The sequence below is a fragment of the Lutzomyia longipalpis genome, chromosome 1 (genome assembly GCF_024334085.1).
Source record: "Lutzomyia longipalpis isolate SR_M1_2022 chromosome 1, ASM2433408v1".
Lineage (NCBI taxonomy): Eukaryota > Metazoa > Arthropoda > Insecta > Diptera > Psychodidae > Lutzomyia > Lutzomyia longipalpis.
Genome location: NC_074707.1, coordinates 21,297,201 through 21,321,957, shown reverse-complemented (window position 1 = coordinate 21,321,957; position 24,757 = coordinate 21,297,201). Strand labels below are relative to the sequence as shown.

Sequence of the window (24,757 nt, the reverse complement as noted above, 5' to 3'; positions counted from 1 at the left end):
TGAGTATTTTGGCTAATTTTTTCCCTTAATTTAACACTGATAAATAAAATGATTGATCCTCTTTTGAGGATCATTAAGTCCTTTATCATTGTGTTCAACATGATTTTTTATGATGATTTTATAACTCAGCTCACTTTGAAACATACATGAAAATAATCTTTAAAAATTTTCAATAAATCTGAAATACTTTTTAAAAAAAAGAAAATAATTGTCTCTTAAAAATTGAATTTTAACAATTTTCTTTTCTTATATTCTTTACAGAGATCAATTGGTGCAGAAAAAATGATTGCAAATTAAGGTGAGTTTGATTTCTAGTTAAATTGTTAATTTTTTTAAAGAAAAAGAGTCAAAATGATGATCTATAACATAAACCCAGCTCGATGATACATACATGAAATCAAATATGTTATTTATAAATTAATTTCTGAAAAATCTCTCAGTAAATTGTATGAGGAATGCTTAAAAGAGTGGCTGAAAATTCACAGAATTCTCCGATCTTTACAGGGGGCAATGCGGTGGGTACACTTTGAGGAACTTTACGGTGAATTTGGCGAAAGGAACCACAGAGAAATTCTTTAGGTGAGTTGTCAATTGTTGCGATTTAATCGTTCTCTTCGTGCAAATTATGATGTCTCTTATTTTTCGTCTCTGAACAAAAAAAAAGAAATGTTGAAAAAGACATGTCTGATGCAGATTTCGTGGAATTTTTCACATTCCTTGCGATCATGAGACGATCTTAAACATTTTTCCGTCTTCATTTCAGGCTTCTGACTAATGCCGTCCATCAGCAGCTTGGGAATTGATCCATCAAAAATCAATGTTTAAGAGATTCTTTTTTAAAAAATAAATTATTTAAAAACTAAAAGCAAAAAAACGTTTTTTTTTTCTTTTGATGATCGAGGATTAAAGATCAATTTATTTATGTGTTTCTATGTAGTAGTTTAATGCGGTATGCGCGATCGGTCTGCAACCCAAACAATGGAATTCCAATTTGGGTGGCATTCCAGAGTGGCGGCCATCTTTGAGGAATATGGCCGCGATCACTTGTTGATCTTCTCCCGTGGTGTGTTTTTGCGTGCGATTAAACGCGAAAAGGTGCGGCACCGAGTGGATTACCGTGGTGTCCGTGTGCAGGAAGTTGAACCATAGTGTGCCCAAAGTGCGTGGCAATTGGTACTATCAAGCATGACGGAGTTTCTGCCACTGTGTGATCTTCTGTTCAATGTTATCTCGCTAGCTGGCTACTTTTGTGATATTGTTTTTAATGTTGTCTTCAGTTATGCACTGTATGAGAGTGGGAAGATCATCTATTTCACCCTCACATTTGTGATTGTCCTCTCATCGCTCATCCTATCCCAAGTAAATCATGCAGTACTTTTTTTTTGTCTTGAAAATCATTTTATCTGTTCTACTTTTGCGATGCATTCCATCATTGGGGGCTTTTTGGTGTGTGTGATCAATGTGCCCCAAATGATCGTCATGGCGCGCGTACTAGATCATTGAACCTCGGCATGTCATCATCGGGAATGCACTTTGTGTTTCTTTTTTTTTTACTCATTCGCATTTTTCCACTTCACCCCCTCGAGGGCAGCAATTATAACATTCTTTCCGCCTCTGTAGATCATCTCGTTGCGATGGTTCCTGAACAAGGAGCGCTTGACGCAACGGAAGACCCAGCAAGCGCATGCAATCACCCAAACGGCCACCGAGAGACATCATCAGGATGGGAAGCAATCAGTGACCCAAATAGTACGGTGGTGCTTCATTCCAAAGAACATCGTCATCCTTCTCCACTGCACCCTCGTGGGGATTGTGTGGCGATACGCAAAGCTCCTGGCACCTGTAGAGCTGCAGAATGTAAAGCACGAAGTGAGGGATCTCTGTATGTTGCGCCTCATACATGCCTTCTGCGAGAGTGCCCCCATGCTTCTCCTGCAGTTGCACATTCTCGTGTCAGATCATCTGACACGAGATCTCTTTGCCGGCGCATCCGCTGAGCTAAGACCTAAAATCCTTCGGGAATCCACAACAGTGAGCGGTTTGGTGGTTGAAGGAACTGAAGCACCTGCAATCAATAGTCATGCCTTCAGGGAGCTCAACATCGTCTCTGCTGCTCTGTCGTTGTTCAGTGTCTGCTGGGCTCTGGCGAGTTTTAGCAAAAATGTTCGCCTCCAGAATGTTCATCGACTCATTCTCACCTGGCTCGGGGTAATCTTCCAGCTACTCTGGCGCTTGGGAACCATCACGTCACGCATGATTTCCCTCATTATCTACGGTTCCTTCTACTACTACTGGACCTTCTTGGTAATCATCCTTCACTGGGTGTCCATGTTCCTGTGGATCATCTCTCCGAAGAATGTTTTCCACGGCGAACGGATCTCGAGGTTCAGAAAGTGCCTCCTAGCTGCCCTGATTGCCTTTGTCTACGTTTTTGCCTACATAAATCTCCAAGAAGTGAATCATCGACAAAAAATGGTCATCTTCTACACTGTTATGTTTCTGGAGAATCTCCTCCTGGTGGGATTGTGGATCTTTGGCATTTGGGCTGAGAGACCCGATGGATGGTATTGGATTGTAGTCATTATGCTACTTACCTTTGCAGCTGGAATATTTTTTATGTTTCTCTACTACCGGTGAGTTCTTCTTTTCTTTCTTTTTTTGTGGCAGTTAAGCTTAAGAAAAATTGTATGTTACTCTTCTTGATCAGATTCTTCCACATTCGACGTCTTGGGTATGAAATTAATGGGATTTACCCTTCGAAGCCGTCGATAAATTGCGGAAATTGCTACTGCAATGGGAAGGAGCATGAACATAAACTTCCCCCAAAGGTTGATTTGAATTCCAAGAGCTACTACCAAGGGATACCCGGAGTATTCAGCTGCAGATTCATCAATCCCATTGGGATGTAAGTGATTGAATGATATTAAGAGATTCAATGATGAGATTTCAATCTTGTACATTTTATTTTAGGGCTGCAACGAAGAGGAAGAAAAAGAAACCAACAACATTCGTACCAAGTCTGTCGATAACGGAATTGGCAGCAAGTGCCCAGCAGAATGGGCAACCACCAAGTGGTCCAATGATGGTGCCATTCTGGAAGAAGCAAATAGCAGCCCTCCAGTACGCGGGATCCAGTGAAAATGAGAGTAGCGTGAGTTCCCGCATTGATATCCATCAGAAGTTGCAGGAGAAAAAACAGAAGCAACTTGCGGAGTTGCAAATAATTGAGGAGGAGATTAAACAGGGAAAACTTGGGGGGCCCGTGCAATCGGTACCAATGAATGGTAGTGATGGGGGAACGAAGGTATCCCTGCCAAAGGAACCCATTCCCAAGGCCAAAAATCACAGGAATATCACCCCACTCGGCTGGCCGAATCCCATGATGGCCGATGCGAATGACTCCCTGGCGGATTTGCCATATCTCCAGCAGAACTATGCGGAAAATTATCCGGAAAATGCCATGATTAAGGAAAGCAATCTACCGCATATTCTGTCGTTAGCATCAAAGCGAAAAGTTGACTCACCCAGTGCGTATTTGCAGCAAAAACCCGAGAAGATCTCAAAGAAACTCAGTGATAATTCTGATATCACCGATTCCCTGCAGAGGCAGCTGAAGATCATGAATTCCAGTGAGAGTCAGGCTAGCCGGTGCATGCCTCCACCCACATATCGAGGTGCTTACAGCCCGGAAACAGTCTTCAATCGTGCGAGGAACTACAGCAGAGGTGTTCCACTGGAAATGCATCGTCCGAGACAAATAACCGGGACATACTGCACAAATCTCGAAGCATCCTACATTGATAAAGCCTCATTCCCCTTCAATGTAGTCCCACCACCGCGAAATCGTGATCCGCAGCAACAACAACGGGATCGTCCTGCCATTCCGGGAATAGCTAATCAGAGGTATGTGGGGGAGAATGAGAATGAGGTCGTGCTGTCCCCACACTACCTCGAGAGATCGGTTAAAGGAACAAAATGCGATGGTGGTGGGAATTATTCGCACTACAATGGGAACGATGATAGTTTCCTCAATCATCTGGCACAGCAAAATGGCCCATCTGACATTGATAGTCAAGTTTCGCTGCCACGATCGTACACACTACCGCGGGAATTCAAATACTACCGCCGGAATAGATCGAAGAAACTCAAACAGGAAGATATCTTTGTCACCAGCAACAACAGCAGCGATGGTAAGCAATTGATATCTAATGGGATTTCAAGGAAATTTTATTTGTTTGCTTACTTTCCAGGCGATGTGGATAGCATTGAGGATACCGAATCCGAGCAGGACTACAACATTCCACCGAATATGTGTCGCAATTTGAATTGCAACAACTTACTCCATGCCAACGATACTGCCATGAACTACCTGAATGACATCCGACTGAGGGAATCTGCATCACCGCGAGCAATGCTAAATGGCAGTGGGACGCCCAAGGAGTCACCGGATGTGTCAGCTAGTGATGTGATACGCCAGAGGAGTGCCAGTGCGTATCAGGAAAGTAGTGCCATGGAGGAGGACAACTGCTTGCCCGATAACGTTGGCAACTACTCCAATGCCCTCCTGCGCCAGCTGAGGATACAGCTGTACAATGATAGAAAGTCTGGGATCTTCAGGCATGAGACTAAATTATAAATTATTTTTCTTCTTAAAAATATAAATTACTTTTAGATTTTAATCTGTATACATACTAAAATTATATATACTTAGCTAGGATTGTCTCGACAATTGATTTTTTATTGTATTTTTAAAAATTAGCGTCGATTTTTTTTTGATATTTGTTGGAATTAAAATTGTTATGATTTTTTTTGTAAATAATTTTTATTACTTTTTTGTATGTTTTTTATACAAGGGGTTTAATAATTTTTAGAAAAAGTACAAAGCTACTTATTAACGTCATCAACAAAGAAACTCATCAAGTTTCTCACATCATCATCATTGGAGTCCTCATCGAGGATTATTGGGGAGTTTCGTCCACGACTACTTCCTTGCTTTGATGATCCGGGAATAGAAAGATTATTTTTCTGGTTATTCGATGGCAGGAAGACTACTTCTTCATCTGAGAGAACCTGGACATCATCATTGGGAGCGTCGTCACTTGAATCGATTTCCAGCACACTCGCTTGTGTGTTTTGAACTTTCTCTGCTTCTTTCTCATCTTCTTCCTTTGTGTCTTCGGGAATCTTGTCTTGTTCCTCGTCAATTTCCTTCTCTACCTCATCAGGTTTATTGTCCTTGTCTTGATTCTGCTGCACTTCCTTGTCATTTTTCATTAAAATATCTCCATCAGTAGTCACGGAAGTTATTTCATCAGCTTGATTCGTTGCATCAGGAAGCTCTGGAGTGACAGTCTTTTCATCTTCTAACACCATTTCCCTGTCTTCCACTTCATGATCATCACCATTGCTCAATTTAAGCGGTGCAACTTCTTCCCTGGACGGGAATTTAAATTCCAGCTTTTGCGGATGAATAACTCTCTCCAAATCCGCAAGAATCTCAACACAGAGAATCCTGTTTTCATGCCAAATCTCCATATGTTGCGCCTGACTGAAGACCTGAATCAGGAACTGACTCTGTGGCAGTGTGATTGTGTACGAGCTCACAAGAAGTTCCTTGAGAACCAAGAATAAACTCCTTCGGCACTCACGATTAGCATAAAGTGGTCGCCTCTTCCTGTCAATCTCCACATTTTGCAAAATAAGGGTGGTTGTGTGCTCATAAATACGCTTCAATTGATCGAGTTTCATAAAGCAACTACCGCACCTGATAAGCTGCCTGAGGCAATTGAGAGCCTCAGCACAGAGCTTTTCGTATTTCCCCTCATTTAGGTGCCTGTGAAGGACGTCTTCCTTCTCAGCTTCATTCTCAAGGCTTCCACCGAGTTTTCTCTTGAGCCTTTTGCTCTGCTTCCCCTTTGAACTTAGCCCATTCACCTGGAGCTGTACCTTTAGTACAAATGGCTTTGTATCCCGAATTATTGACGTAATGAAGGATTCGGAAATATCTTCAACACAACTCGATCCATTTACAGTGTTGCACCAGAAGACAAAAAGTTTGTACGTTGCAATACGGAGTGACCTATAAAGTTTTTTTCATTTTAATTTTCTTGCCAGGAATCTATTCAAGGGGGTATTTTAGAGATTTAAAGGACGCTAAAATGTATTTAAAGAGCGGATAAGGAGTCCAAAGTTTATGGAGATTGAGAATATTAAACCGTATTAATTCATTTGCTTTCGAACTAGCAGTTTTTGACAGTTGATTTGTAGAATTCTAACGTATGACGTTTCTTTTCTAACATTTGACATTTTTCTTGTCAAACATTTGATGTTTTTCTTGTATAACGTTTGACATTCTCTTTCAAACCTTTGGCGTAAATTATTGACTCTCTACTAGAGTTTTTCATTTATCGTTTGACATAAATTTTATTCTAACGTTTGACGTTTTTTATAACATTTTCAAATGTTCTTTTCAATTTCTTCTTACAATTTTTAGTCTAAATTTGCCTGCACTTATACAGGATGTTTAGTTATCTAAACAGTCCTGCCTGACTACACCACTGCACTGATTCGAATTTTTTCTCTAATAATTTTCTTATCTTTTATCAATCTAAAATAGTCGTTGTTTTTATGTAGATTGGGAGAAATTAAATGTTATCAAAGTGTTCAATTGCCTGATAAATATCGATAAAAAGGCAATAAATTATCGCAAAGGGATAAATTATCAATAAATTATGTTCAATTCAAAGAAACTTTGCAGTAAAGCTGGAGAGATAAAAGATGTAGTACTCACATTGATTTAGCCGAACATTTCAGTGAAGATAGGAGAATGGCACAAATGCTCCTGCTGAAGAGTACCATATTCCCGCGTAATCTATAATGAACAAAAATAAATGATTATTTTATAAATCTTCACAGCATAATCCATTTTTGGCAAAGTCTTACAAAGCAATAAGAGCCCTGAGAAGATTCAAGATACTTTCATGCATCGATGGTAGCAAATTAACAATGACCACATCCTCAAGAGTTAAATTACTCCTTGCCGAATTCCCCATTGCTTCAACTGTCCTCGATATGAGTTTCAAAATCTTCACAGGTTGAACGGGTTTTGTTGTCTTGAATGCCCCCAAAAGGGCCACGTTGAAGAAACTGCACAGATTCTTAAATCTCTGAATCAAATCCACCGTTCTCTTGAGTGGACCAGCACTCAGATCAATTTCAGGAAGTGCAAAGCTCGTTTCCGGATCTGCAGACAGTTCTTCGCCAAATATCGCACTGAGAGTGTCTGAGAGATTCCCCAAGAGACGAGTTTGAAGCCTCCCCCAGGCTTTTTGATGATTAACCCCATGAACACCTCCACCAGCCAATTGCTGCAGCAGCAGGAGGCATCGTGCAGCCTCAAGGCAGAGATTTTCATCTTGTGCATCAACAAATGTGAGAAGGTACTTTTCAATTCGACCTTGAAGGGGGCTACATGTGCCCCCAGAGTGCAGCAAACACGATGAGAGGCATTGTAGCGCAACGAGCTGACAATTTTTCGGGGACTCCACAATATTCAGGGCAAGTCTGGTGGCGAAATTCGTTGAGATTGCCTTTGCCAATTCCTTGGCAACATCAGACTTGTTTATAATTTTCCCCAAGAGCCTGTAGGATAGCTCAACGGAGCACGTGAAGGGCATATCGAGTGAAACGTGTTTCATCAGCATCGTCATCCATGCTGAGCCGGCTTTATTGAGACAATCCGGGGTGCTGTAGTTGAGGAAGATATCAAGCACTAGGAGACCTTTCGTGTAGGTCTCCTGTTCCCTTAGCAGAGCAGTTGGGATTGTGTGGAAAAATGATGGAGGACCATTCTGGGAATAAAAAAAAACGTGTGAATTCATTGAAGTAAAATTGGAGAAAAACATTCTTACCTCATTCTCAAAGTAATTTTCCAGGAAATAAATACATAATTCAGGACCTAGGTCCTTTAGTTTATTTAATATGCCACCACTTGTGTCCATTTAAATGAATTTTAAATGGAAAATGGAGGAAAAACAAGAGGAAAAGATGAAATTCGCGAAAGCAAAATTGAAATGTCAAATTCACGTGTTTGGTCGTTGAATGAAAATTCTCTTAGGGGAGAATGTCTCACACAACGACCCTAAAAAGATTTTCGGAAAATCACTTTTTATAATAAATATTGATAAAAATTCTCTTATAATATGCTAAAGAAATGTACTTTTATCTGATCAAATCAAACATTCATTAAAAGATTTTATTCTTTCTATGAATTCTAAGAAATTAGAAAGTAAAATCAAAAGAAAAAGGGGTCTGAATTGAGCACTCCTCCCCTAGGATTTGACTTGTCAAAACATTTCAGGGTTTTGTTGTCTTTTGTGTAGCAAACAGCCGCAAGGAAGCTCCGTTTTGTGCACATTTTCCCCCTGATTTCATCACTTTTTAGCATTCATTTGTGCACGTGGCTACTGCCAAAGGTACCATGGATCACGAAAATCTCGATGACTTCCACGAAACCACCACAATTGCTGAGGAGGAGCGAAAAAACTTCGAGAGTGTCGTTGCTGCTTTTCGTAACTATCGGTAAGAAAGAATAAAGGAAGAGGGACAAAGGATTTTCAGGGTGGGTGGAGGACATGCCACGTTAACCTCGTGACCTTTTTTTTTTTTCTTCAGAGTTAACAGTTTACAGAAGCTCAATGCCACCGAAGTTTATCTCAACCGATTGCCAGCCCATCATCAGCAGATGCTGAAGAGGTACACGGAGAATCTGCGAAGGATTCGAGAATGTATCGATCAGAATTACAAGATCATCCAAAAGCTCCTTGTGGATGTGAATAATATCTTCAGCAATGAACCCGTTCAAGCTGTGTGTGCGGGTGATCACAACAATTGCAATCCTGAACCGGGATTCCGTCCAAATGAGATTGAAACCGTAAGAAAAAGCAATTTCCTCTTGTCCTCCTGTATCTGTGTCCCCTTTTTAAATGTATATCTGTGGATGTTCTAATGGACAGTCTCACCAGGTAGACCCATTTAAATCATTAAAGGTGGAAATTACTCTGAAACTCTTTGTACGAGACTGGAGCTCGGAAGGTGCTGAGGAGCGTGAGCAGTGTTACACACCAATCATCAATGCCATCATGAAGGCATTCAATCCGGAAGATGTGTAAGAAGCACACACCCCGAAAGATTTTTAATAATTTAATGCAATTATCTGTTGAAATCTGGAATTCTTCCTCATAGGGATGTGAGCAGAGTAAGGGTGCTCGTACCTGGAGCTGGATTGGGGAGATTGGCATATGAATTGGCCTATCGTGGCTACTTTTGCGAAGGCAACGAATTCTCCTACTTTATGCTTATCGCTTCGAATTTTCTACTCAACAAGTGAGTTCCCGTGCGCGGGGAGTGGGTCGTCCTATCACTGAAATGTACATAAAATTCCTAATCTATTGTCTCAATGCCATCATCAGGTGCATGTGGGCAGACCAATTTGTGTTACACCCATGGATTCATCAGTACGTGAATAATATGAAGCGAAAAGACCAGACAAGGCCAATCCACTTCCCTGACGTCAGCCCCATTCAAGCTCCACCGAGTGGGGAATTCAATATGGTAGCTGGAGATTTTCTGCAAGTGTACAATGACTGGAATGCGTGGGATTGCGTCGCCACGTGCTTCTTCATTGATTGTGCCAACAATGTGGTGGAATTCGTCGAGAGGATTTACAGGTAAAACGCACGGCTAATCTTATCTTTTACTGCCCTAAATTATTTTTAAGCTCTTTTTCTAACTTATTGTTATTAATTTACCCTCTTAGAATCCTCAAACCCGAAGGAATCTGGGTGAATTTGGGCCCCCTTCTGTATCACTACAGTGATATACTCAATGAAGGGAGCATTGAGCCAACGTATGAGGATCTACAGTCCATAATTGAAGCTGTTGGCTTTAAATTTCTCCGCAATGAGAGCGGAGTGCGCACAAAGTACAACCAAAATACGCAATCAATGCAGCAAAGTGAATACCTCAGTGTATTCTTTGTATGCCAGAAGCCTCATGAAACCGTGACGAATGATGTGGAGGTGGATGGGGTGGAGAGAGATGGTTAAAGAGGTCAATTCCTTGAAATTAATTAGTTTTTAAGCTCGAGTGTGATTTTTCATTTTTCTTTCGCGTCCCAGTTCTTTCAAAATGAAATCTTAGGCTTAATTCTTTTAATCATTTATTTACTTTAACTCTTCTATACTTAACTTGCATTGTAATTTGAATTAATGTAACGTACAAAGAGCTGTGGCAGGGTATCCAAAGAGGGGGGTGAAGATTGGAGTTTAATGTAATTGAGGAATAATTGACGAACCCGCCGCAATTGAGCCACACCGATTTCCGGGGGAATATCCACCATCAGCTCCTCAGATCCTTTGTATGAGACTGAAATTGTGCCGGGACTTTGTTTTCTCAACGCAACAATTTCCATGACGATTCCGCGGGTTATTTGATCAAGTTCATAGAGGTAGTTTGCCGGACAGACGGGTGCCTGAAAAATACGACCAAAATGAGAAAAAAAAGTATTTTATTACAAAGATGAAAATAGTTTTGTGCTCATGGATCTCTCGAGAAATCGATATTCTTAATAATCTTATAAAATAAAATGAAAAAACTAAAATTAATAATTACATTTTGCGTTGATTGATTGGGTGTGGGGAGTTTATTTTCAAATAGGACACTGTAGATACTCTCAAAGTCGAGTTTTTCATCAACAAGTGCCACAAAAAGTGGAGAATCCCAGCGATTTGTTCCCTGAGGCTCCTCAAATCTCTGGCAGAGTGCATCAAAGACATTATCGGAATATTGGACGTCAGAGTTGTCGCTGAATTCTGAAGATTCTGGGAGTTTCTCATCAACAATCGGTCGCTTCTTGTTGAAACTTTTAGCCTCTTCTATGGGCAAGTTGCAGAGGATCGTGCACTGGGGTACACGTCCTCCTTTTGCTTGGCAATACAACTCATAGCGGTATCCCTTGATGTAGTTCCCTGCGTCCAAGATAACGACATCCTTGGTGTTCTGTAGTCGTCCTACTTCCGATTTGAGCGAGGCACGGATAATCTTCTCCTTCTGGGAATCCATAAAAAGATCATTTTTGAGAAAATTGTGCGCCCGGCAGCATTGATTCTCAGACACAATGTGGACTGTGATATTCTTCTTATCCTTGAAGAATTTTTCCAACTCTTTCGCTCGAGTAGTTTTTCCACTACTCGGAATTCCACACATAACAATTAAAGGCATTTTCCTTTATTCAAAATTACTCAAAATTACTGATTTTTTCTCGTTACAAATCGCAACAATATGTAAACAATAAAGTGAGGTTATGGTAAAGTTTTCTTCCGAAAATTGCGTATCGGTTCGCATTCGGCTTTCAGAAACCCACCCGAAGGTGCACGAAAGAATATTTTTCTGCCCTTTGGCACGCTTTTCTGTGAGATAAAAAAAAATTGCAGAGAAAAGTGATAAAATGGGTGAGAAAATATACTACAGTGAAGCTGAATTAGAGAGGAAATTAAAGGAAATCTTCCACCACAGTGGTTTTCGGTCAAAACTACAAAAAGATGCCATAAAGACAATACTAAAAGGTGCGGTATCTTCTCAGGGGGAGTTTTTATTTTGACGGAAATGTTTTGTTAATGTTTTCATGCATTTTCCAGGGAAATCCGATGTGTACATCTCCATGCCCACTGGATCAGGGAAATCGTTGTGCTTTCAGCTACCCGGGGTGCTACAGGAAAACAAGATAACATTGGTATTTTCACCACTACTTGCCCTGATAAAGGATCAAATGGATCACCTGGCTAAACTCAGGATCCGGGCAGAATCGATAAATTCCAAAATGACACAGAAGGAGAAGACTGATGTGTTTGCGGATCTCAAATCCGTTAGACCCAGTATAAAATTCTTGTACATTACGCCCGAGTTTGCAGCTACATGGATCTTCTCCGAGCTACTTTCTCACATGATTAGCTACAACAAAGTGGCGTACTTTGTTGTGGATGAAGCCCACTGTGTATCACAGTGGGGACATGACTTCCGGAAGGACTACCTCAAGCTGGGTGATTTAAGGAGTAAATACCCAAAAATACCCTGGGTGGCACTCACAGCAACGGCCCCCAAGGAAGTTGTGAAGGATATTTTGGAGAATTTGCGCTTCAAGGAACCAATTGCGAGATTTACAACACCCTGTTTCCGGGAGAATCTCTTCTACGATGTGATATTCAAGAACTCCATAAACAATGACTTTAAGCATCTCAAGGAGTTTATAATGCAGTGTAAAGGCTCAGGGGATGAGGGCGTTCCATGTGGAATTATTTATTGTCGAACGCGTGAGCAAGTGGAGAGGGTGGCTAAGAATCTGACAGAAAATGGGCTTCGGACATTTCCCTACCATGCCGGGCTCAAACCATCAGAAAGGATAGCCGCCCAGGAGGAGTGGATGTCCGGTAAATATCCAGTTATTTGTGCCACAATCTCCTTTGGGATGGGAGTCGATAAGTCTGCTGTGCGCTTTGTGGTTCACTGGGATATCCCTCAGAGTATCGCCGGGTACTACCAGGAATCCGGAAGAGCAGGGAGAGATGGAAAAAAATCTTACTGTCGTCTATACTACTGTCGCAGCGAGGTGAGTTCCGTTGAATTCCTCCTCAAACAGGACATTGCCAAGTCAAAAACTGACGAGAAAGCCGATAAGGCAAAGCAGAATCTAAAGAATTTTGAAAAAATGATCAAATATTGCGAAACTGTCGAATGTCGGCACAAATTCTTTGCTGATTTCTTCGGAGATTCACCACCAAACTGCGTCAAACGATGCGATGTGTGCAAGAATCCGAAAGAGAGTGTAGCAGCTCTTGAGAAATTTCATGCTCTATCCAGCACTGGTCGCCTCGGAGGGGCTATCTCACTGGATTACAATAACTGCGGTGATGATCTCTACGAAGGAGGAAGGAATGCAGTGAAAATGATCGAGTCTGAATACACGGAAAGTGATGCATCTCCATCCGATCGGGAAGCAAGGGCGAAAAAGGAGAGAACATCCCTCATACAGAAGGAACTTGCAGCTAGGAGGCTCAATGCAGCGAAATTTCTGGAGAAAGAACTACCGCAGGCGCGGATATCGCGTGTAAAGCATGCAATGAGTACAGAAACAAAGATTACTGGTCTCACAATTACTCTCAGGGAGAGCTATCTCAGCATGATTGCGGATCTTCTCAAAAAGAACTACGAATGTGGTGAGAAAGATGATTCGATTCCCTCAACTCTTGTCTACAGGGACTTTGAGGATATTGGTGTGGAATTGGAGTACAAAGCATTCACAAACAATAAAGTGATATCACTGTATAGAAGATCAGCGGCTAAGCTGATGGCAGATATAAAGGCGGCAACGGCGAAAACTGAATGCTACGAATCATTTAGGGACTATAAGCCAAAGAAGAGAGAACCACGTGGAGGGGAAGCTGGGGATATCATGAAAAATACGCCGAATGCATCCTCGAAGACTCCAATGGAGAAGAGAAAGCCACCGAGGCACCTCAAAAAGGACTACATGAAGCAAACATCCCTGAAGAGTTTCTTCGATAGTCAGAAGAAGATTAAAAATGAGCAGGGTATTGAGGTGGAGACCATTGAATCGGAGGAGGAGAAAGAGGATAATATGGATGTAGAGCCAATTGAATCGTCCGATGAGGAGGACGGAGAATCAGACATTAAGGCAGAACCTATTGATTCTGATGAGGATGAGGTGTCGGATGTTGAGGAAAAATTACAACCACCACCCCTGAGTGAACTCCTTGCTCAAATAAGTAAACCCCTGCCTGATGTGCCAGAAGAAAAACCCTTGGACACCTTGGAGGTTCCCATTGAAGTTAAGGAGAAAATTGAACTACCTCTCGAACTTCGGGGAATGTTTGAAATTCCACAGAAGAGGCCTCCGGAGGATGATCCAGTTGAGGTGAAAGCAGAGAAGCGACACAAATTCGACCTCCCAATTGAAATCTCACCTCAAACCCAAGAATACCTCGATCAGGTGGAGAAAGTTGAACGAAGGGTGATGCCACCGCCAAAAGAGGAGAAACTTCCGCGAGATATGAAGCAGATTATGGAGCAAAAGAGTAAATTGGCTGAGCTTGTAGTTGGGTACTTGATGCCATACTACCGCGAAAAGAGATTTGAATCGAAAGAAATTTTCAAAAAGCTCGCAAAGCATCTTTCACACAAGTTCTACGACACTCGTGCCGGTAAGTTTGTTTTGTCTCCACACATTATATATTATCATTCATTCCTTTATCACATTCTCGTCTTTCGCATGAGCTCATTGATACACGCGTATTTTTTATATTAAAGGAAATTTATGAGTTCTCTTTTGGTCTTCTTACTTAATTATTTATAAAGGAGTTTATTCATTTAGTACAAAGATCGGCCTAAGAAATAACTTAGGCACGTGCTTAGTCCATTTAGCTCAATAGAAAACCATTAAATAGATAATTTGGGGGAGTTCACAAAGTTGAAAAGAAAATCGTACGTTATTTTTTCGATAAAAATCACAAATATTGGCACGTTTTCCTTTGTCAAAGCGCCATTTTATACATCCAGTTTTTACCAGATTTAATATTTCGTTTATAAAATAAAACAAATCTTTTTTTTTCTTCTTTCATTATTCCAGATAAGACGATGATCAAGCGAACTGTGGAGGATATTTTTAGCAAGACGTCGTTTATACGAAGTGAAAAAGACTTTATGTAGCCGGTGAGTGTATATTTTTTGCACAATTTATTATTTTTTGAAATGATTAAATTGCCTTTATTTTTGCGTTTAATACGAGTCTCCTTTGCGCGCGTGTGGGAAGTCTGTCTCAATTGTAGATGCCCTGAATTCTTGAGTTTTTCTTATCAAATGGACTCCTCAAGTGACACGTGGCTTTGTGGAGTTTTCCCATAATTTCAACTTCGTAATTTCCAGTCTTGAGAAATTCATCATCCATCTTCTCACCATTTGGCTTCCTGATGTAGGCTTGACCAATTGGTTTCTGGAGTGTGTAGCCGTACTCTCCGCGTCTCAAATGTCCCACCATTTCTCCATTCCTGTACACAGCTTCGAGTCCCCAAATAGGAATCTATTTTGAAATTTAAAAAAAAAATATCCAATAAAATTAAAAGAAATCCCTCCCATAATTTGCTCTAAATCCTTACTTGTTCATCAACTGTAAAGAAAGCTAGCTTTTTGTAAATTCCTTCTGATCGTTGCTTATCAATAGCAGCTTTTCCTTTGTAGTCTCCAGTCTTTCGGCAAGTAAAGCCCAAATTGGCCTCAATTGGTGTATCGTCGGAACGTAAATCGAAACCCCATAGATGGTATCCCTTTTCACTGCTCAACGAATAGAGTGAGCGATAGCCGGCATTTCTTAGGCCAAGTGGTGATCCAGCATCCATTACGGCGTTGAAAACTTGCTCGCAATATGCTTTGGGGATGTGCAATTCATACCCCAATTCTCCTACAAAACTTACACGAATTACTCGAACATTTTGCTCTCCTGCGGGTAGTTTTAGCTTCATGATTGCTGTGCTGTTTGGCGGTAGACTTTCATTACTTAAATCGTAATCTGTGAGCTTCTCCAGAATTTCACGGCTAGAATTGAAAGAAAGCAAGTAAGTAAACATTATTATTATTATAAAAGTAATAATAGTAAAGTCCAAAGACTTCATTTACATAAATTTCTTTTAAAATGGTGTTAAAACGTTACACGTTACAATAAACGTTAAGTGTTAGAAATGATAAATATTAGAAAAGGAACATCAAACTAATCTATCTAAGTTTCATCGATCTTGATTCCCAATAAATCCTACTTTGAATCCATTTTTAACCGGTTTTAACATTCTTTTAATTTTGCTCACAAAGCTTGATATTACTTCTCATTCGCTGTTTGTTTTGATCATGTAAATACTGTTAAAAAATATGTTAACAACATAAGCATCAACAAAGATTATCTGAGTTATTTCAAATATCATCAACAGCTGATACGTGTACAAAGAAATGCGACTGTTTAGAAAACATTTCCCTGAATAGAAATTCATGATTGAAAACACAAACAAATGCTTTTAAAAATTAAATCAAAGATTATGCAGATTATGCATATCAAGGAAACTATCACTTTTGAATTCATCCTTATCTATGATTTAGAATTTTTAAAATTGATCTTTCCGTGTTATTTTTATGGAAAAGTTTAATATTTTTGGGAGAATAAACTCACCTGTTCCTCCCCTGAAGAGACAGGACTCCCAAGTCTTGTGTAACATCCGTAATCTGCGCCCTGAAGGCTTTATCTAGGATTGCATACTTGAGATGAGTTATTGTGTGATATGCCGATGCACCACCGGCAACAATGTAGTATCCAGGTCGCTTCAGGATGGGTGCATGGGGTTCCCCAATGCCGGAATCGATAACACTGACGGTTACATCAGCTTCTACACCACCGCGATCGTTGAGGGCACACGTGTAGATGGTTCTTTAAAAGTAGGAATAAATTCTTCATTTGAAGGAATTTTCAATTACAAATTTGCCTCTCTAACTTGTTTATGGACTTGGCGGTGTCTCCTGTGAAGAGGTATTCAGCAGCCTTGTCAGCATCGCGTCCTGTTAGGTAGACTTTGCAGAAGTAGCTTAAATTGAAAACCACAACATTGTTTCGACACGCCGTAGCTTCCTCTCCAATCTGTTGTAAATAACAAAAATGCGAATATAAAAAAAAGTGATAAAGAAAAGTTAGATTAGAGAAGAAGCATGGGAATGTAGGCTTACTAGGTCATGATTTTCTGAGAAACCAAAGCGGTAGTCTGCTTTGAGTTGCTCTTCATACGATGAATCAGCGGGCTTTTTGTGTCCGTAGCTACCGTACCAATGATATGGAGGGACTTTAGCAAAGGAATCAGTGAGGAAGTAACCAGGTCGTTCCCAACCCTGTTTCTCCTCCATTACCGCGAAATACTGAATCATTTGCCGATGGAAGGGATCTTGAATGAAATTTCGTCCTGCTAGTGGTTGATCGTAGGGGAAGACGATTGAGTAGTTTTTCGCATAGCTCTCGTGGCTTCTCTCTGTGGCCCAGTTGTGATCACGGGTTTGTTTGGGGAGGAAACGAGTTACATCGTAGGGAAACATATGCAGGCTAGGACTACCATTAATGATCCATTCAGCTACTTGTTCCCCACATCCACCACCAAGCATCATTCCAGCTGAATTGTAGCCACACGAATGGAAGAGCCCGTCTAGCCGGCGATCCCATCCCATAAGGGGTTTGTGGTCAGGAGTGAAGGATTCTGGCCCACAAATTGTACTCTTAATGCCTGCTGATTCAAAGGGTGGACATAGAACTGCAGCTCCTTGGTAGTTTGATTCAAACACAGTCCAGTCGAGTTCGTAGAGACCAAATTGAAAATCAGGGGGGACCTTATCTAGGAGAATGGGACAGTTTTCATAGCCACCTAGACAGATTGATTCACCTTGGATACGGAAATAGATAGAAAAGTCGTGATCACGAATATTTGGTAGTCCTTTCACACCATCCATGGGTTCAGTAACAATGTAGGCATGACGCATTGGAATTAAGGGTAGGTGCAGTCCGTATTTCTCAATCACATCCCTTCCCCATACTCCGGTTGCATTAACCACCGTATTAGTCTTGATAGTGCCATACGGAGTTACAACTCCACGAACATCTTGCGGTCCAAGGAATCCTTGGCCAACTTCTAAATCCAACACTGGGCATTCCTCAAACACCTGTCCACCATTCTTTACGGCCTGACGTGTGAGTGCTGTGCACAGCATTGCTGGATCGATAACACCGTCCCCAGGGGAATACAGGGCACCCGTGAAGGTTTTGGGATCGAGCAGTGGGAAAAGTTTTTGCGTCTCATCTGGACTAATGAGATGACTTTCAATATTGAAGCATTTGCCAATTGTTGCTAGGCGTCGATATTCGTCCATTCTGACATCGTTGTGCGCTATGAAAAGACCACCATTCATGATGAACCCTGGATCGTGGCCACTCTCAGATTCGAGATTCATAAATAAATTTCTCGAACTGGCCAGCAACTGAATTTCCACATCATTTGGTCGGAGGCGCCAGACAAGACCAGCCGTATGCCATGTTGTCCCGGATGTTATCTTACTCCTCTCAAGGAGCACGGCTTTGATGCCTCTTTTCGTTAAATGGTACAGTGCATGACATCCTGCTGATCCTCCACCTTTTTTGAACGAATTTTCAAACACATTTATTTTAAGACATTAAAACTTTTAATTAGCGATTTTTTTTTACCAATTATAACGACATCTGCACTATAGGGTAAAACATGATTTTTTCTTTCAAACGAAGTACTAGTTGAGGAAAATCTCTGCGACACTGCACTCAAGGATAATTTTTTTGCTAGAGAATATCCTCTGAAACGGATCATATTGATCCACAACACTTTTCCTTTTTCTTCTTAAACACAAATATACGTTACAAGGAAGTGATGAAGCAACTTTATGCTCTTAAGATGATTTGCACACTGAGCCTGTCGCGAAATAATCATGAGCTTTTACAATTTACAAGACCTACATGCTCGTTGGTGGGGCGGCACGGGAAGGTTCTGCCACGATCATTTCCCATATGATGAACCCGGTCTGAATGATTTGATAACCCTCCCTTCTACCCAAAAGAAAAAAAAAGAAAACTTTGATTGTGTATAAAGCAATGAAAATATTGAAGTTGATCTCGCGCCAATAATCACACGAGTCAGCTTTTGTGTCGTTTTATGTTACAGAGCAAAATGCAAAAGCTTAAGCTGACGAATAAGCACCCCAGTTCGTTGGGGGCACATCCCATGTAGCTCACATGATAAGACGATTGAAATGAACGCAAAATATCGTCAAAACCGCTTTAAGATGATTTTTTTGTGCTGTGTTCCCCATCAAACAGATTTGAATGGCACGTTTTGTATTTACCAATATGCTGTGAAAAAAATATGTATGACCAAGTATGTTTCTGTGAGACATCCCTATAATCACGTAAATCCAGTTCAAACGGGCAAGACGAATTTTTGCGCATTTTGTAAACTGCTTCCAAATGCGATAAATTTCTCTCCCAGCAATATAATGAATGGTGAAACTGATCAAGTGTTTGCAAATGACCCATAATAATGATTATGTATTATTCTTAATGGGGAAAAGTACTGTGTAGTTGCAATTACAATGATATTGATGTTTTCTTGGAGAACATATTGGCAAAAAAAATTAGAAGTAGTTTTAATCTTTTTTTAACGTAGAATTGTAACTGATGTAAGTGGGACGTAATATCCTTCGGGGTGTGTGAGCCAAGGATGTTTGGATCAGATCCTAATGAATAATTACAATTTTAGACTAATATTTTCAATGCTGTTTGTACATCTTTTTGTTGTTAATTGTGTTTTTGTCTGAATTTCCTTTATTAGAAAATCGATGAATCAGGCCGTACAATGGGTTGCGATAAGTACAGTAGAGATATCATTGCTTGTAGCTTGGAGGCGAAGATCCTGAACCCCCTACTTGAGATCGTCACATTCCTGAGAAGGAATCGAATTTCTATATAGTATAGTTTTTTTTGTTGTTGTTCTTGTTGTCTTAATATGTTTACTATTCTATCTTTAAGTTATTGCGCGGTCATTTATAAACTACGGTTTCATAGACCTATTTGGGTTAAAGGGTGGGATTTAAAAAAAAAAAAAAAAAAGAAAATCGATGAAAAGTTATAGAAAAATCCTGATTTTTACACAGTCAATTTATTGATGCTCTTTTAAATGCTTTAGTTGAAATTCTTCTTCACCGATTCTTGGCCTAATTTAATTTTTTCTTTTCTCTCTGGCACTTTATGATCTTTGCGCCTTTGCAAAATGCAATGTACATGAGATAAGAGCATAATTTCAAAGGGGGGCAGTGAACTTGCAATGTTCTATCTAAAAAGAAATATCTTCTCTTGATTAAGAATTTTGTTTAAATACTTTATTTTCTTAATTATACAATCTGTTTTTATTAATAAACCGCATTTTCTATCTTGACATTGTAAAAGATTCTTTTCAACTTATACGCAGCTTATTTAACTCTGTGACCTGGGAGAGAGACAAAAAATATAACAATAAATTTTTTAGGAGAATATTTAATAATACTTACGTAAATCTCTGATGGTATTCCTGGACTTGGAGTTCTGATTTATGCGTGCGTATCCTGTATAAAAATAATTTATTAGAAATATTAACGTTTTAGCTCTATAACAAAATAAATGAATTCACCTTCTCCGCCCATAAGCAAAATAACAAGCATTACTAAGAAAGTTAACTTCATTTTATTTATAATCCAACAAATATACACGTTTAGTTAAGGAAACTTTTAACCATTATTGGGGTCTGTATCTTATTGTCTGATTTTCATAAAAATCGTCTTTATATAATAGCTCACAGCGCAATAAAATACGCGATAATTGATTTTTTTAATTAGGTATTAAATGTTTGATAAAAAAAACGTAATTTCATGCTGGAAATAAAATTAATTAAGTACATCGTCTGTGAATTGTAATTTAGAAGCTAGTTCATTCTTACTGCAAATGCTTGAATATTTTTTGAAACCTCAAATTATGTTGAAGACATTTTTCAATATATCCTTTGATGGTCGCTTGGTTGCATGAATGGACAGCCAAACAATTAGAAAACAATTGAAATAACATTTTTTTATTTTATTTTATTTCAGAAAATTATAGTTTTTTTCAACATTTTATTATAAAATGCATAGAGATTTTTATCTCCCTGCAAGTCCGTCAATATCTGCCTCATTACGACAATAGACCCACCATTCATTTGCTTCTCCCTTAAAACGAAATTTTCCTTTTTCTTAAAATTTTATTTTGAATATTTAATGAATGGCCGTAAATTGATTTTGATTTTGATTTTGATCAACGTCCATTAATTCTGGATTTCCACCATAAACTCCCTGCTTTTGGCCTTGTATGTTATTAACATTTGGTGTCCTTCTTCGATAACCCCAGAATCCTCTGCGTGACGGCATCCATGCTAAAGAAACTACAAGAACCAAGTTAATATTTTTTTGTTTAAATTAAAGCTTACTATTATAAATTTCTGACTTACAAGTTATGAAAGGTAAAAGGAGCAATATACAAAAAATCACCTTTAAAGCTCGCATGTCTGATATAAATTACTTTTGTTACTTACTTCACAAAATCTTCGTCCCTATTTAATGATTTAAAGTAATACTTTGTGTTTTTTTATGGGAGAATTCTGAAAATCAATTAATTTGTTAATTACATTGCATTTATGCTTAACTCTGCTTTTGAAAGTAATGATTTCATTTTTCAATATACTCTCAGAAACTTAAAAAAAATATTTTGTGTGCTATTTTCTTCAATATAAATTTCCCAAAAAGAATAATTAAAATGTCAACAATATTTTTCAATCATATTCTTTTTTATAATTCTTTATTCATTCCTACTATTTCATTCTTTAAAATGAGACTCATGTAACAACCCAAAATTATGCATGGAAAAATATTTCTCATAAATTAAAACTCATTAAATGCATTTTTAATTTAATTTTTCGCTTGATTTATAATGTTTTGAAATAATTTATAAATATAAAAGGAAATGCATATTGAAGAAAAGTGTTCAACTACTGAAGGAGCAGCAATACATAGTCGAAATGAGATTTTTATTACTTTTTCTAATTGTGCTAATTGCTACAGAACAAGGTAATTTTTATTATTTTAAATTTGGTCTGAAAGTGTTTTTTTGTCAATTAATTTTCAATATTTTAGCCATGGGCTTCTTATTCTTTCCAAGTAGCACGAAAGTAACTGAAATTGAATTGGAGAACGAACTAAAACCGTCTGGTATGAGAAAGCGATTTGGATAGAGATCATTAAAGGAAAATCTTTGTAGAATGTAAATATTTAGCAAATAAATAAACCCTTACAAACAATTTTTTAAAATTTATGAATCATTTATTTAAAAAAAAAAAAGCAATTGCGCAGTGTTTTGAGAGGAAATCAATGATAAAACTTAAAGAGCTATAAGATTTTCCCTTTATTAATGGAATTAAGAATAAAATAATTTATAAAAACTTTATTACGTTTTTATTAATCATACTCATCACACCTAACTATCTCAAATTAAGAATGTAAATAAGAATATCATCTTTCTTTTAAATTTAAAGCCATAAAACCCTTTTTTATTTCTAATAAAATTTAATAATAATGTAATACAAAATTAAACATAAACGAAATATTATATTGTCTAATATTATTCTGGATCAAAATGTATGAGTTATAATCCTAATTATGTGTCATAAGCCTAACACAAAACGTGGAGCTAAATAACTGGGATGGCAAATCTCGAAAACTGAATCTTTTTAAGCAATTCCTCTTCTTATAACGTCTTCTTTAATCAATGAACTTTTTCAATTGAATTCCTTAATACAAAAAAATCTGTTCTTTATACAAAAAAAATCTATATTTTTGAAAACTATAAGTAATACTATGCATGTGTGCTAGCAACAACAACACGAGAAGGAATAATTTGAAAACATAACCAGGAAATATTTTAAATTACTAGTTAACTTTAAATCATTTAATCTTAACGCGACAATAAAAACCATACCATTTAATTACTAATATTTAATTTAATTGTGTTACAAGTTATTTAAGAAAGGAGAATGAAATTATTTCTTTTGATGAAAAACTTAGATGAACGTATATTACATGTCTAAGTGATCTAAAGAATAGAAAAAAAATGAAGAAAGTTTTATCTATAATTATATTTTACGTGATGCTTAAATCAGGTAATTTATAGAATAATACATACTTGTCGTCTTGCGTTTTATTACATAAGTATCTATCGCATTTTTAATAGGATGTGCTCTTAAGATATCCATATGGCCAACTAATGAAGTAACTCGATATAAATTGGCAAATAAAATGGAAATACCAAAAGATTATAATCAAATAAATTCACCTGGACCTAATCCTAAAGTGCCTGGAAATAGAGCGCCTGGAACCGCAAGAAGCATTGCACCACAAGGCCCACAAGGACAACTAAATCCCTCATTGGGTCAATATGAAATTGAAAAGCTAGGACCCAACGGGAAGGTGCAACAAAAGTTACCTATAAATAGAAACGCTGGATCAGGTGGAGGACTTGGTGGAAGGTTACAAGGAGGTCAAGGATTTGGACAAGGAAGAACTCCGGGAGGTAGAGTTGGCGCCATGCGGCCATTACAAGAAAGACGAAGAATTGGACCGTGGGATGTTCCTCACGGGGGAACTGAATTTGGTGTAATGGGGTCTATGCAAGGAGGACCTGGAGGAGGAGGTATTTCTCCAAATTCAGCAGGACATCAAGGATTAGAAAATGGGAGAATACCCCCAACGTTAGGTAATTTTGGTGCAACGCGGACAATACAAGGAAGACGGAGACTTAGCCAACAAGGTAATGTCTATGGAACTGTAGGTCAAGGATTTGAGATGGGAGGAATTTCCTCTGGAATGGGAAATCAAGGAATTGGAAATTGGAATCAACAGTATTCTGAGCAAGAGGGTAGCTACAGAAGAGTCAAACAAGATATTATGTACGCATCTGCGGAAAATGCACTACTAAATAACCCGTAAAACTGATCTTTCGGGAGAATTAGGATTGCAATAGCCATAAGAGCATGTAAACTGTTTAGCATTGTGGAGTTGACCTACAATAGGATTTTTTTTACAATAAATCAATTGCACGAATTCTATAAGAATTTTGTTATAATTATTTCTTAGGGTTATTTTACGAAAGACTCAGTTTTGAATTTTCTATGAAGAAAGATTTTTCCGATTTTTCGTACTGAACCAAGATATGCCATCATCAGTCTTTAGCTATAACTTGAATCAGCCTTTCTTCAATTTTTACCACAAATAGAGCCTGAAAGTAAACCTTACAAGAACAAGACTGCGAGTATTCTTATTCGACTACTAATCTGCGTCAACTTTGTAGCATCAACTGCGCGTACTTCCATAGAAAATCTGTGGAAAAAAAATATTCGTTCATTTAAAGTAATTATTGAAAAATGAAATTTCATTTTTCAATCAGTTTAAAGGTATTGAAGCATTTAATTAGGTAATAATTTGGGATTTTTATAGATCTACTCGACAGTATAAAACACGGAAATTATTTGTAAAATAGTTCTAGTATTCGGATTATCGTTGTTGCAACTTCTCGCAATGAATTATCTTTCGGTTTTGATCATTTTTAATCTACTCTTTGTTTTAGGTAACTATATAGGTGTCTATGTATTTTGCGTTTGTTTTCGGAATAAATTTTTTTGTGGATATTTCCTATATAGGTTCAGCAACTCTCAGTTTTTCATTATGGCCCGAAAATGAAATATCAAGAGTAAAGTTGAAGAATAATATGAAAGCGCCACCAGCGCTAGTCAGAAGGAGAGGACCGAAATAAGTGTAAAGTTATGAAAAAAAATAGATATGGTAAAATTGTTTAATGGGTTTACAATAAAAAAGGAAATAAAGGAAAATGTTCAGTTGTTTTTAGATTAAGATGTTCTTCTTAAAAAAAAGTTTGAAAGACTTGTGTGTAGAATAAAATTATAGTTAAAATTACTATTATGAAAAAAGCTAATGTTGATAGCTTTAAAACCGTTTTTATAAAAAGAAAAGA

At 38.3% G+C, this 24,757-nt stretch overlaps 6 protein-coding genes across 7 annotated transcripts; 3 read left to right on the top strand and 3 right to left on the bottom strand.

Moving 5' to 3' along the window:
• Positions 1-1,005: 1,005 nt before the first annotated feature.
• LOC129796978 (uncharacterized) lies at positions 1,006-4,816 on the top strand. Its single transcript, XM_055839164.1, has 5 exons — positions 1,006-1,359; positions 1,621-2,633; positions 2,708-2,905; positions 2,971-4,190; positions 4,251-4,816. Exons 1-5 carry the CDS (start codon positions 1,186-1,188, stop codon positions 4,634-4,636), a joined length of 2,991 nt encoding a protein of 996 aa, XP_055695139.1. The 5' UTR covers positions 1,006-1,185; the 3' UTR covers positions 4,637-4,816.
• Positions 4,804-8,114, bottom strand: LOC129796992 (uncharacterized). The gene is made up of 4 exons (XM_055839192.1): positions 7,911-8,114; positions 6,943-7,850; positions 6,791-6,871; positions 4,804-6,079 (listed from the first exon to the last, which is right to left on the bottom strand). Exons 1-4 carry the CDS (start codon positions 7,998-8,000, stop codon positions 4,885-4,887), a joined length of 2,274 nt encoding a protein of 757 aa, XP_055695167.1. The 5' UTR covers positions 8,001-8,114; the 3' UTR covers positions 4,804-4,884.
• A 210-nt stretch (positions 8,115-8,324) lies between these two features.
• LOC129797029 (carnosine N-methyltransferase) lies at positions 8,325-10,670 on the top strand. Of its 2 annotated transcripts, none has more exons than XM_055839268.1 (6): positions 8,325-8,580; positions 8,674-8,932; positions 9,048-9,166; positions 9,244-9,384; positions 9,471-9,728; positions 9,818-10,670. In XM_055839268.1, exons 1-6 carry the CDS (start codon positions 8,480-8,482, stop codon positions 10,104-10,106), a joined length of 1,167 nt encoding a protein of 388 aa, XP_055695243.1. In that variant the 5' UTR covers positions 8,325-8,479; the 3' UTR covers positions 10,107-10,670. The 2 variants fall into 2 exon arrangements, with proteins under 2 accessions (XP_055695243.1, XP_055695242.1); XM_055839267.1 differs by having other exon boundaries at positions 8,345-8,580; positions 9,015-9,166.
• On the bottom strand, positions 10,203-11,367 carry LOC129797043 (protein KTI12 homolog). The gene is made up of 2 exons (XM_055839288.1): positions 10,672-11,367; positions 10,203-10,531 (listed from the first exon to the last, which is right to left on the bottom strand). The coding sequence occupies exons 1-2, from the start codon at positions 11,278-11,280 to the stop codon at positions 10,244-10,246; spliced, it is 897 nt and encodes a 298-aa protein (XP_055695263.1). The 5' UTR covers positions 11,281-11,367; the 3' UTR covers positions 10,203-10,243.
• A 58-nt stretch (positions 11,368-11,425) lies between these two features.
• LOC129796983 (ATP-dependent DNA helicase Q5-like) lies at positions 11,426-14,854 on the top strand. Its single transcript, XM_055839177.1, has 3 exons — positions 11,426-11,624; positions 11,697-14,276; positions 14,702-14,854. The coding sequence occupies exons 1-3, from the start codon at positions 11,507-11,509 to the stop codon at positions 14,779-14,781; spliced, it is 2,778 nt and encodes a 925-aa protein (XP_055695152.1). The 5' UTR covers positions 11,426-11,506; the 3' UTR covers positions 14,782-14,854.
• On the bottom strand, positions 14,779-18,651 carry LOC129796985 (sarcosine dehydrogenase, mitochondrial). The gene is made up of 6 exons (XM_055839180.1): positions 18,350-18,651; positions 16,834-18,278; positions 16,605-16,747; positions 16,286-16,540; positions 15,228-15,663; positions 14,779-15,151 (listed from the first exon to the last, which is right to left on the bottom strand). The coding sequence occupies exons 1-6, from the start codon at positions 18,483-18,485 to the stop codon at positions 14,891-14,893; spliced, it is 2,676 nt and encodes an 891-aa protein (XP_055695155.1). The 5' UTR covers positions 18,486-18,651; the 3' UTR covers positions 14,779-14,890.
• Positions 18,652-24,757: the final 6,106 nt, after the last annotated feature.